The sequence below is a fragment of the Microcaecilia unicolor genome, chromosome 2 (genome assembly GCF_901765095.1).
Source record: "Microcaecilia unicolor chromosome 2, aMicUni1.1, whole genome shotgun sequence".
Classification (NCBI taxonomy): Eukaryota; Metazoa; Chordata; class Amphibia; order Gymnophiona; family Siphonopidae; genus Microcaecilia; species Microcaecilia unicolor.
In genome coordinates this window covers 261592662-261606111 of record NC_044032.1, presented here as the reverse complement: position 1 = coordinate 261606111, position 13450 = coordinate 261592662, and the positions used below count along the sequence as shown (strand labels likewise).

General features: G+C 44.1%; 1 protein-coding gene across 5 annotated transcripts in view; it reads right to left on the bottom strand.

Moving 5' to 3' along the window:
• The window catches only part of ATP2B3 (ATPase plasma membrane Ca2+ transporting 3), a 241941-nt gene extending 231608 nt beyond the window's left edge, over window positions 1-10333 (bottom strand). For all 5 annotated transcript variants that reach the window (XM_030194063.1, XM_030194059.1, XM_030194061.1 and 2 more), the window contains exon 1: window positions 10105-10333. In XM_030194063.1, the coding sequence (XP_030049923.1) occupies window positions 10105-10333 (229 nt within the window). The remainder of the gene's footprint in view (window positions 1-10104) is intronic.
• Between the last annotated feature and the right edge of the window lie 3117 nt (window positions 10334-13450).

Sequence of the window (13450 nt, the reverse complement as noted above, 5' to 3'; positions counted from 1 at the left end):
GAATCTTGTCCCCACCTCTTGGCGCCCCTGGTCTTTAGCAAAACTGGCTAAACTAAGCAGAACAGGCATTCTGCTTATCTTGTCAGACTTAGGAGTACCTCGACCAAAGCAAAGTGTTTTACAATTCATGTGTTTATTTTTGTAGAAATTTGAAGGTTAGGAATACTTGGATACAGATTTTAAAATTATTTAAAAGATTTCTTTGCTCGAGCGATGCTTTATTATTTCATTCCTCTCTGAATATTTAGGGACCTTTTTACTAAAGTGTTAGCATGCACTAACGGTCATTAGCATGCGCTAAGTACACATGGCCAACACGTATAAAATAGACTGTGTAGCATTTAGCGTGTGCTAAGTTTTAGTAAAAAGGCTCCTATATATTTTATTAAAATACTTAGGACCCCTTTTACTAAAGGGTTAGTGTACGGGAATGGGCTTGCCGTGTGCCAGTCCAGCACTACTGCAGGAGCCCAGCAGTAGTTCCCACCCCCAGCGTGAGCCATTTCCAGCCCTACAAAAATATTTTCTATTTTTGTAGCACCGGTGCCTACCCGCGCTGCCTAGTTTCCACCGGGTTCATGCAGGAGCCCGTACCGCCACCACAATGGGTGGCAGTAAGTGCTCCCCTCCATCTCCCCCCCCCCCACAAAAAATAGCCACGTGGCAAGTGGTTGACTTTTTGACAACGAAAGACAACCTTTTACCCGCTGCGGTAAAAGGGGGCTTCAGCGCACGTCAAAAACACATGCTGACACTATTGCAGGCCCCCTTGTACCGCAGCTTGGTAAAAGGACCCCTTAGGTCACAGTTCTATATGTTTAAGTCTGTTTATTAATAAAAGCAATATAGAATTACAAGAAACAACAAAACAAGTCCAGTCACATTGGGAACAATGATACATCAATCAAGTAAAGCACAGAGGAGCTTTGTACCTGATAGACACCCCCCCCCCCCCCCCCACATAGACAAAGAAAAAACATCTGTCCCAAGATGAATTCAACACCCCAACTACCCACCCCCTACAAATAAAAAAAAAAAAAAAAAATATATATATATATTACTACATACAGGGCCCCACACAGATAACAACTGCTTTTTATGTTTTAAGGATACCCCCACCCTCTGTTTCTCCATCAACATAATATGCTGAAAACAAAATACGCCAATTTCAAAAAGGAGGAGGGTCAGGAACAGTCCAAACCTTTAAAATAACCTTTTTTCCTCAAAAGGGCTGCCTTACAGATGACCAACCCCACTCTGCAACAAAAACACCTCTCGTTGCCGGAGAATGTGGTGGCAGCGGCTGGCCTTACGGAGTTTAGGGGGGGGGGGGTTGGACAGATTCCTGAAGGAAAAGTCCATTGAACATTATTAATTTTTTTTTTTTTGGGGGGGGGGGTTGCCAGGTTCTTGAAGCCTGGATTGGCTGCTGTCAGAGACAGGATGCTGGGCTTGATGGACCCTTGGTCTTTTCCCAGTATGGTGGTGCTTATGTGCTTATTTATCTAACAAAAGAGCCATTGCTGTTAGTGGTATCGTGGACAGCAGTTCTATCAACTAGTGCCTCCTTTTAAGTTGCCAAATAAGTAACTTGCTTAGCGCCAATTCTATCACTTCCTAAGGGCACACTAAGGGGCTCTTTCACTAAAGCATAGTGTGGGCTAATGGACATCAGCATGGGCTAACCCCTGGATTCTATATATCATGCTTAGTGTTCTGTGCTGACATCTAAGCGCATTCCGTAACAATGCACATACCTTAATTGGCTTAACAAGCTAATCAGCATTGATAAAGCATCTAACAAGCAATAATGAGCACTAATTGCCAACAATTAGAATTTATGTGCACAACTCGCCAAGCGTATTCTGCAATAAACTGCACCTAAATTCTAATGTGCGCAGACAAAAAGGGGCGTGGATATGGGTGGGGAAATGGGCATTTCATGGGCGTTCCAAAATTTACATAGTAACATAATAGATGACGGCAGAAAAAGACCTGCACGGTCCATCCAGTCTGCCCAACAAGATAACTCATATGGGCTAATTTTTGTGTATACCCTACTTTGATTTGTACCTGTGTTCTTCAGGGCACAGACCGTATAAGTCTGCCTAGCACTATCCTCGCCTCCCAACCACCAGCCCCGCCTCCCACCACTGGCTCTGGCACAGACCGTATAAGTCTGCCCAGCACTATCCCCGCCTCCCAACCACCAGTCCCGCCTCCCACCACCGGCTCTGGCACAGACCGTACAAGTCTGCCCAGCACTATCCCCGCCCCCCCAACCACCAGCCCCGCCTCCCGCAAGTAGTTATAATTTGTGCAAGTAGTTATAGAACATGGCCCAGAATACGCTTAGGCAGAAATGTTTTCCGCGTGAATTTTTTAAACACCATATTTAGATCCTGGCCCTATGTGCCACATGACCCATGGGAATAAAATAGGATGGCTGCTGCAGGATGGGGATTGTTCATCATTATTTGGAGGGGTATGGCTGCTGCAGGATGGGCTAATCTGGCAGGCAGCCGTGTATAATAGAGACAGTAAGTGATGAGTTATGCTATTAATAGTTGGTATTCACATTGAATCTAAATGGTTTATTGTAGCAGTGATAATTTTGTTAATGTTGTAGAGTAATGGGTGGTTCCTCCTGACGAAGGGAAACAAAATGCGGTCCAGCATTGGGGAACCGTGTTTCACATGAGAATTATTTCTGCCTGAACGGTGGGTTTTTGCGGCCCCTCACCCAGTGTCTGCAAGTTGATTAAGACTAACACTATTCAGCAGCGTGGTTTTGGGACAAACGACAGCATCAGTTTGAATATACACAGCGCTGTATCATCAGTGAAGCCTGGAACGGGCTGAACAACGTGAGATAAGTGCTTGGACATGTTTGATCTCCCATAGCTGCAAATAAGATCTGTTCAAAGTGATATTACAGGCTAACAAGAAGCGTGTTAAAAGTTTTCTGTTCTATATTGACGCATTTTTCTGTATATGATCTGATAAGCTTGTATATGCTGTATTATGTTCACGAGTCGGAAACAATGGGTGAGTGGCGTATGAATGGTGATGAATGAGTAGGTTAATTGCTTATATGTGTCATATGTTGAGTATAGGCACATTGATGTAATAAAAAGTCATGTTTTAATACAATTTAACATTCTGGAGTCTTTATGAATGAAGTAATAAAATAGGATGCCTAGCATTTAGCGCATGCTAATGTCCATTAACGCATGCTATACTTTAGTAAAAGGTCCCCTAAACCTTTATAGAATATTAGTACCAAGCTAAATTGGATACCCAAACTTAGGTCAATGGTTGGCATAAGTGTGTGCACCTAAATGCACCTTGCAATGGACACAACCAATAGTAATCTATCAGTTACACACATCACTTGGCAACACGCCCATGCTCCACTTATGGTGCATGCCCCCTCCTGATTTTTTACTCATTCCAAACGTACAAAGACTAGGGGACACTGGAGGAAGTTACATGGAAATACTTTTAAAACAAATTGGAGGAAATATTTTTTTCGCTCAACAAATAGTTAAGCTCTAGAATCCTTTGCCGGAGGATGTGGTAACAGCGGTTAGTGTATCTGGGTTTAAAAAAGGTTTGGACAAATTCCTAGAGGAAAAGTCCATAGTCTGCTATTGAGACAGACATGGGAAGCAACTGCTTGCCCTGGGATTTGTAGTACGGAGTGTTGCCACGATTTGGGTTTCTCCCAGGTACTTGTGACCTGGCTTGGCCACTGTTTGGAAAAGAGGATACTGGGCTAGATGGACATTGCTCTGACCCAGTATGGTTACTCTTATGTTCTGCACTAAGGGGCCCTTTTACTAAGCTGCGGTAAAAAGTGGCTTGCGGTAGTTTGCCCTGGTCCATTATTTACCATGGCATAGTAAGGGCGGGGCGGTCCGCCCTAGGTGTCAGCACGAGGGGGGGGGCTCCGCTCCCACTGCTCCCAACCCAAAGACCTCTGGTGCCGCAGTCCCCAGTCCCCACATGTCAACCCTAAGTTCCCTCCTCTCTGCCACTCGGCCCCCTGCATTTTAAAAACTTCAGAATCGGCAGTGCAGCGCCTCGCGTCTGCCTGCCTGTGATTGTGAAAGAAGCAGAGAGATCGCCTTGTCGTTGGGCCTTCCTTCACTGTGTCCCACCCTCCTCTGATGTAATTTCCTATTTCCGCGAGGGCGGGACACAGTGAGGGAAGGCCCAACGACAAGGCGATCTCTCTGCTTCTTTCAAATTCACAGGCAGGCAGATACGAGGCACTGCACTGCAGATTCCAAGGTTTTTAAAATGCACAGTACTGGGAGACATTTTCTGTTTCTGTGGTGTTGCATTGTATGCAGAGTCTGGCATCTTGGGGTTGTTTAATTTTTGTGTAAATAGAAAGTTTATGATTACTTATTATATAGTGGATAAGACATGGCTTTCAATTGGCTTTGACTGTGCAGGATCGAAGATCTGTACTATTTCAGCTGGTTTCGTTTTACAATAAGTGAATTGATGTTCTAGTGCTCACTGTAGTGTTTAAGATGCTTTCCTTTTCCTTATGTGACTTGTAGAAATTACCGCTTATGGTATGGTAGAATTGCTTTATAGGTCCCGAGTGCTTTGTATTCTCAGTATGCCTAGTACTGGATTTTGGAGGACGGGGTGTTAAAAAATGACTGGCGCCGGGTGTCAAATACCCTAGGTACACCACTGCATGGCTGAGAAAAAGGACTTTTTTTTAGTGGGGTAGGTAGTAAATGACAGTGCGCTAAAATTAAAAGTAGTTTACGGCTATTTACTGCCTGAGCACTTACCGCCACCCATTGGCCAGCGGTAAGGGCTCACGTGCTACTCGTACGGTAATCAGATTACCACCGGGAACGTCCCCATGGTAGAAAATAGAAAAATATTTTCTACCATGGGAAACAGTGTGTGCCAACTTCAAAATTACCACCGGGCACCCTCACTAGCTCGGTGGTAGAGTCGGTTTGGCGTGCGCTACCTGACGTTAGCCCTACTGCAGCTTAGTAAAAGAGCCCCTAAGCAGTTTAGGTGCAGGGTTTATATAATAGAGTCTAGTGCTTATGCATTTAATTGCCAACTACTGGTAGGTTTGCTAACCTGAAGGCAGTGGGAAGTTAACCCTCCAGTATTTGGATTATGGCAATGTGGTTCCCTGAAGAAGCGGAGTGAAACGGGACCGTTGGGACTGCATGACAGTTTTTCTGGAAGCAAGGAAGTACCACCCTTCATTTGAACGATAAGTGATTTGAATTCTTGCTGTCTGTTTGGGCGTTCAAAAGCGAAGAATTTAATTATATAAATTTTTATACACTTTTTTGCATATTTAAAAAACAAAAAAAGTATTTAAGGGTTTTTTTAATGTCTATGATTACTTTTTGCACTGTGTGCACCTGAAAAGTGAGAGTGTTGCCACAGGAGTGTATGAGACATTTTCCCCATTTTTTGAGAAGTCACATATTTTGGTCTTCACTGGCGGACATTGTGTTGTTGAACAGCTATCCTTATTAGTGAAGTTGATCTTTTGTGTGGGTTTAAATTTAAGTGCCAGCTAATAGAATTTAATTTTCAGCGTAATATTTCTTTTGGGATCCTGATATCAGTGCTTTGTGTAGAAAGGTGTGAAATAAATGGGTATGATGGTGACTGCTTCTACTCTTACCCCTGGATTCTATATATGGCGACTAAAGTTGAACACGCAACTTAATTGTTTGAGAAGTCAATCAGCGCCGATAATTGGCCACTAACAAGCAATAACCAGCACTACTTGGCACTAATTAGAACTTGCATGCGGACCTTTCTAAATGTATTCTGTAAAGTGACGTGCATAAATTCTAATATGCAGATCTCAAAAGGGGAAATGGGCGGGGCATGAGCATTCGTAAAAATTACATGCACTGTTATAGAATATGCCCTATCCGTGCCTAAGTTAGATGCAGACATTTACACCAGGTTTCTATAAACCTCGCCTAAATTTTAGTCGCAGGGAACGGTGCCACATGTATTCTCTAAACTGTGCCTAACTTTAGGCGAGGTTTATAGAGTAGTGCTAAGTGTGTTTTTTATCAGTGATGATTTTTTAGATGCCATATATTGAATCTGGTCCTTAACGTGTATAGAGGAAGAGGAGGAAGCAGACCTTCAGAATGGATTGGAGACTGCACAAGCAGTTAAAGGCAGTCAGACCCGTTGGAGCTGCTCCAGAATTCCATCTTGACTCTTACATATAAGTCACTCACTTCCCTGCACGCAGATTCTGTTGCTGTTCTGTTGAGTCAGCGACAGAGAGCTGGGGATCAAAACTGACACAGGGAGATAAAATGACTCCTCTGAGGTCACACACAGAAAGTCAGAGACAGAGCCAGGGATAGAACTCAGGGACAGAGTACCTGCCTCATCCTATCATCCCAATACAACACAAATAAACCCACCAATAGAAACACCCCAGACTACACCCTTCCTATTTCAGAAAGCCTGAAAATCCTCGGAGTCACAATCGACTGAAATCTCACGCTAGAAAGCCAAGCGAAAACTACAACAAAGAAAATGTTCCAATCAATGTGGAAACTCAAACGAGTAAAACCTTTCTTCCTGAGGGAAATATTCCGCAGCTTGGTGCAATCAATGGTGCTAAGTCACCTAGACTACTGTAATGCAATCTATGCTGGCTGCAAAGAACAAATCATTAAGAAACTCCAAACTGCCCAAAACACTGCAGCAAGACTCATATTTGGTAAAACGAGATTCGAAAGCGCCAAACCCCTACGAAAAAAACTGCACTGGCTCCCAATCAAAGAACGAATAGCATTCAAAATCTGCACCCTAGTCTATAAAATTATTCATGGGGAGACCCCGGTATACATGGCAGACCTCATTGACTTACCAACCAGAAACACAAAAAAGACAACACGTACATACCTAAATCTTCACTACCCAAGCTGCAAAGGACTAAAATATAAATCAGCCTACGCATCCAGTTTCTCCTACATAAGCACGCAACTCTGGAATGCACTACCAAACATCATGAAAACAATGCATGACCTAACAAACTTCCGGAAATCATTAAAGACCAACTTGTTCAAAAAGGCATACCATAACGATCCAACTTTGACACCAGAACCATGCAACACAACGAAACCTATACTAGAACTGGACAAAACTCAACTCTTCTCCTTGATTACCTAATTTACTCTGTCACTCATGAACTCTAACGTAATACCACTCTGTATTTCTCATACCGGAATTGGCTATCGCCATCATGGTACTATGTAAGCCACATTGAGCCTGCAAATAGGTGGGAAAATGTGGGATACAAATGCAACAGATAAATAAATTAAAATAATGGGCTCATTTTCGAAAGAGAAGGACACCCATCTTTCGACACAAATCGGAAGATGGGCGTCCTTCTCCCAATGTCATCGTAGGCAATTTTTGTTAATGAAGCCAGGGATTCTCCAAGTTGGAGCAACCTTTTTTTTCCCGCTACCCCTGTAAATGCATCATTAGATACAAGTCCACTAAATATGTGTTCTTTGAGCCTTCACACCTTTCAGCCTTGCTGGCTATTAAAAGGGTGGTAGGAGAGTAAATAGCATTCATGTTTTGCTCTATATGGTATTAGGTTATTAGGTTATCTAGTCTGTAATGCTTTAGTTTTTATTTTTCTAATATAAAAATATATTTTTTTCTTCGTATCTTTCCTTTATAAGTTCTGGATCCAATAATGGGGACTTGAGTGATGAATATTTCTTCTATTGCGATAGAAAAATATTTTCTTTATTTTATGATTGGAAAAGTCACTTTTTTGTATGAGTAGATACTTGCTATATATCTTTAATTGTTATAAGTAAATAAATAAATAAATACATAAATAAATCCCCAATTTCAACTGTGAGAGACATTGTTAAGAAATGGAAGTTACATTAAACTGTTGAAGTTAAAGCAAGATCTGGAAGATCACAGAAATCTCTGATAGAATTGCTGGAAAACTGATAAGATCTGCATAACAGATCACTAAAATGACCTGCAAAAAAGGTTAGCTGATACTGGAATAGTTGTCCATAGGTCCACAGTACAGTGTGGCCTACACAACAAGGGTCTGCATGAGAGTGTTGTGAGCATTAAACCTGTTGTACAACCTGATCACTAAAGCTGTCATCTAAAGTGTGCAAAAAAGAACCTTGATAAGCTTGATTTTTTTTTTTTTTTTGGAAAAGAGTAGTTTGGACTGATGAAAAGAAAATTGAACTGTTTAGCTACAATCACACAAGATATATTTGGAGAAAAGGATGAAATGTGTGATGAAAACAACATCTTGTCAACTGTTAAGCACAGGAGGTGGATCTATTATGTTTTGGGGCTCAGTAGCATCCAGTCACAGAGCTGCCAAGGGAGCCGACCTTCCGAGGGAGACTTAGGGCCCGCTCATAGCTCCGTCCTACTCCGCCCAACCCCACCCAAGCTCCACTCCTGGCACACACCAATTCATAGCCAGGGCACCAGAAGCAGAGGTGTAGCCAAACCTTGATTTTGGGAGGGCCTGAGTCCAAAGTGTGGGGGGGGGGGCACATTTTGCCCAATCTACCCACCGCTCTCCGCCCCCGCTGCAACCCCACATTGCAGGGGTCCCCAAGCCCCGCCAGCAGAAGCCTTCCTGTGGTGATACTCGGCACTGCGTTGCCTGCCCTGCTTTCCTGCTCCGGCGCACATGATTACTTTTAGTAAAATTGAGCAAGCGCAAAGCTCGCACATGCTCAATTTGATTAAAACCGAGCATGTGCACGAGGGAGGGGGAAGCAGGGCAGGCAGCAGGGCAGCAAATATCTCCGCAAGAAAGCTTCTGCTGGCAGGGCTTGGGGACCCCACCAGCCAAACCAGCAGACTTTGGGGGCCCAAATCCAAATTTGGGGTGCCCAGGCACCCAAGTTCCCCCATGGCTATGCCACTGACCAGAAGTAGCCTCCCTTTCCAGCAGCAGCAGGCGATGCTTTCATAAAACGGCTAACTCTCTCTGGTGGCAGCGAACCCAGAAATTCAGTGCTAAGCTGTATCCGGCATCCAGCATCGAATTTCGGGGGGGGGGGGGGGGGTTGGCCTGTACGAACATAGCCATTTAAGTCAAAATTCATTTCCTGACCAGCTAAATTATAGTGGCCAAAGACAGACCCGCAAAAACAACAGGTCTAACTGGCCACTATACTTAGCTGGTCAGTTGATGAATATCCGGTTATGTCACGCAACATAGCCAGTGACTGGACTAGCCACTAAGCACTGGTCTTCAGCCAAGATAGCCAGCTATCTCATGCTGAATATTAGCACTGAGACAGCTTAAGGCTATTTAACCAGCCAGGAGCTGTTCGTGGCCAGTTAAATAGCACTGAATATCGGCAGGATTGTGTTTAAGTTTGTACCATGTGGAGGCTGTGTCATGTCTGTTCACTTAAGGATTCATTGGAACATACAAAATGACATAAACATCTATCAAAATAAGAATATACAGGAATGTACTAGATTTCGCAAAATCCTCAAATCGTTCCTATTCAAACAAACCCTCACAAAGAACGACCACATCTCAAACAATTAATTATTACCTGAATTGGTTATTACTCTATTTACCATTAACCTTCTCTTTGCTTCATGTACAATTTCTCATTCATAATAGATTTTCTAAATGTTAAACATCCATAGTTATCCCAGTATGTTTATGGTACTGTATTATAAAATTGGATTCTTACAACAAATTACTTTCTTATGCATTATTCTTTGATATGTATCCTATACTGTTTATTGTAAGCCACATTGAACTCAAACTTGTTTGGGATAATGTGGGATATAAATGTATTGCATGCCAGCACAACTCTACGAGGGTCCGGGCCAGAGCTGGGGACTCACATAAGGCCACCAGAGTACCAGAATATGAAGTTATAACTCCTCAGGTTTTCCTCACTCACAGTTTAGTGCTTTGTCCACAAACCCTTAACTCTTACACAGATTTTTACAAACCTCTCAGTAAGGGGCACCCAGTCCAATTCCAGGACAAATAGCTACAAACAAAACAGAGAGAGAACGAGGGTAACTTACCTTCATTTGGGGAGGACTTCAGTCTGTGGCAGAGGCCATTCACATCCCCATAGCTCTCTCGCACCCTCTGTATGGCCTCGGCCCCACGAAGCTCCATAAGTGAGCGCAGCTCCTGCAGCGTACAGCCGAAACCCCCACTGCTGCCTGCACTGCTAATGCTGCCAGTGTGGTTCAACTCCCGCCGTTGGGTCTTCGGATAGAAGGTCACCGAGCTGTTCAGGTCTCCCATCTTTGCTTTTGTTTCTTCTGGTCCTCCCTCTTGAAATTTATAAATGTTATTTTTCTTGGCTGACTTTGGTTTTATTAGATTCTTTTCCTTGTTTTGTGTACTCATACGTTTGTTTGTGTCTGGAATGAGTGGTGGCTGCAGTTAACTGGCTGCAGAACTGGTCAGAGCGTCAGAAAGATGGGGATCCTGTGAGGAGGAATGAAAGGGAGAGAAAGAACAACAGATTTCAGAGAGGAATATTCAGGTACTGACATGTAAACATTGCCCTGCAGAGAGAAATAATTGTATAACACTAGTAAATCATTCCAAAGATGCCTTTATGTATCTCCCTTGTGTGACTCCTGGCTCAGGTCTGTCTCACATCACTTTCTTGCTTAGTTACTGCAGAGTGATAGTGGATAGTGAAGCTCAGACTGTGATAGTGATTCCCTCTAAGACAATGATCACACCAAGCGATGCTTGTGCATGTGTCTGATTTGAGACTATTTTTTCAAATATTTTCTGAATTTTTTTTTATGTAGTCCTATGCCTATGTCATCAGACAGTGTCTGGTAACAGAGCTGATCTTTCTGCTGTTAGATTTGGGAGAGTCCTTTCCAATCCTTTTCTTGACCAAAATTGTTTCTCTCCTGGATGGATTTGAATTTGGATTTTGGATTTAACTACTTGCTTTTTCCAAACTTTGTTTTCAAAGTGGGGTTGGAAAAATAAAATGTACAAGCTAAGTTAGTACCTGCCCTCGTGTCACATTGTGAAAATTTGGGTTCTGATATTTTAGCTTTAAAAAAGCACATTGCGAGCTTCATATTCCATTGCTGCTGTGCAGTAACTGAGTATATAAGAATAGGAGCAAGAAAGCCTCTCAAAGGATGTGCAGAATAATCATATGAGATGGCATCTGTCAGCACAGGAGAGGGGCATTTATAAAACCACACTCAATACCTAAACTTCATTCCCTTCCTTCAGACCCCCTCCCAAATCTGTCTTACACAATTAAACTCCCCCCCCCCCCCCCCCGGATTCTGTACAGGTTGCCCAAATTGGGCCGTGAATCCAAGATCCGCTTGCAAACTAGTCAGTTAATGAACGGTTAGCAATCAATAATAAGTGTTAATTGGCAGTTATTTAGGTTTACAGCATGGACCTGCACTTAAATTTTATAGCGTGCAACTCCAAAGGAGGTGTGGCCATGGGAGGGGCTTGAGCAGATCAGGGGACACGTCATAGAATATGGTCATTTACAAGCCCGCCATTAGTGGCACAGCAGCGTTTACAACAGGTTAGGTAGGCACCGACATCCACACTAAGCTAGTATTCTGTGCAGGGCACCCTTTGCAGAATATTACTCTAGCATGGATCTTCCTGGTGCCATTCAAAGAATTTTCCCCAGGGTGCATGTTCAAAATGATTTAACCAGGCAGCAGAGGCTCCTGAGTGTGTCAGGAGGGGAAATTCAGCAGCACTTAACATATCAGTGAAACTGAATATCCCCTCTGACTGCTGCAGGACTGTCCAGGGCGGGATCTGAGCGGAGGTGGGAGTTGTGCGGCCAGGCACCAGCGATATTTAGTGTTGTACCTGCATAGCTAATCGTGCAAGTAGGATCGCTTAAATATGAGCCCCGGCTTTGCCCAGTTAGCTACGCAGGTATGGCACTGAATATCAGCCGTATTCATATAACTTCCGGTGCACGTTGCTGGAGGGTGCAGAGAGCAGCCACGCACCTGTTGGCTCCGTTGGTTCCCTGCTCCCTCTGCCCTGGAACAGGTTACTTCCTGTTCTGGGGCAGAGGGAGCAGGGAGCCAGTGGAGCCGACAGGCGCGCGGCTGCTCTCTGCACCCTCCAGCAGCCAAGAATGCACCGGGGGGGGGGGGGGGGGGCTTGATGCACTGGGGGGGGGGGGGTGTCATGCTGCACCCTGGGGGGGACAGATGCTGCTGCATCCAGGGTGGTACGCAACGGCGATCCGCCCCGGGTGGCAGCCGACCTAGGATCGCCACTGCTTCCAGATACCGCCACTGACTGAGCTATGATGCAGAACTGAATATCCAGGTCTATATGAGCCAGCAGCTGCCCTTGAATATAAAAACACTCAGGGGCCCTTTTACAAAGTGGCGGTAAGACCAACGTGGGCTTACCACTCGCTAACTTGGAGCTACCTCCAGCCCCAATGCAGGCGCCAGTGGTAGTTCCAGGCCCTGGGCGCTCCATGTCCTGCGCTAGAGAAAATCAGCCCGTATTTTTTAGCGCAGCGCTAACCCGGCGGTAATTGGGCAGTGCCGTGCACAATCCAACTACCGCCAGGTTAGCATGGGAGCCCTTACCGCCACCTCAGTAGGTGACAGTAAGTGTTCTCCCCATATGGCCACACAGTAAGAGCAATCTTACCACATGGCCTTGGCTATTTTCAGCCTTTTTTTACAAGCTGCAGTAAAAAGGGCCGCAGCTCGTGGCAAAAACGGTCCTCGCCGCTAACGCAGGGCCCTTTTTACTGCAGCTTGGTAAAGGGACCCCTCAATGTTGACCCCAACATGTCAAGTCCTGACAGCTGCAAAAGTGTAAAGAGCTATCAGCATTTCAAAATTGCTTCACATCTATCTTATTTCCAAATAAACAGTTTTCATCCTGTTTTTATTTCTTTTTGTCTTTATGATTTTTTTAATTTTTGTGAAGTTATTTGACTGGGTTTATTGAATACACTACTGACAAGACCCTGAGCTGGTAGGCAACTTTCATCAGAAGCTCTGCTCTATTCCAACTTCCCAGGGCTTAGGGAACAAAGCAGCAGCGCTAATGAAAAGGGAGAGCAAGCAAAACTTCTACTGTAGCTGATAGGTGAGGCTGGTCTTTCCCTTAAAAGAAGAGCATATGTAGTGAAGTATAGAACTTCTCTTCATAAGTTTCTCCTTTCTCCTTTAACCCTCCCTCCTGCAGCCTTTTCTTTGTTGCCAGTCCCTAACTGCAGCCTCTTTTCCTCTGGGCTTCTTTTAAGAGGCAGTAAGAAATTTTTATTTCTTTTTTTTTTTTTTTTAGTCTTTTGCAACTTAGGCTGGAAATACAATAGGAAGTGATTCAGTGCATTCTCTGTCTGGAGCATGATTCACCACATAGGTTGGA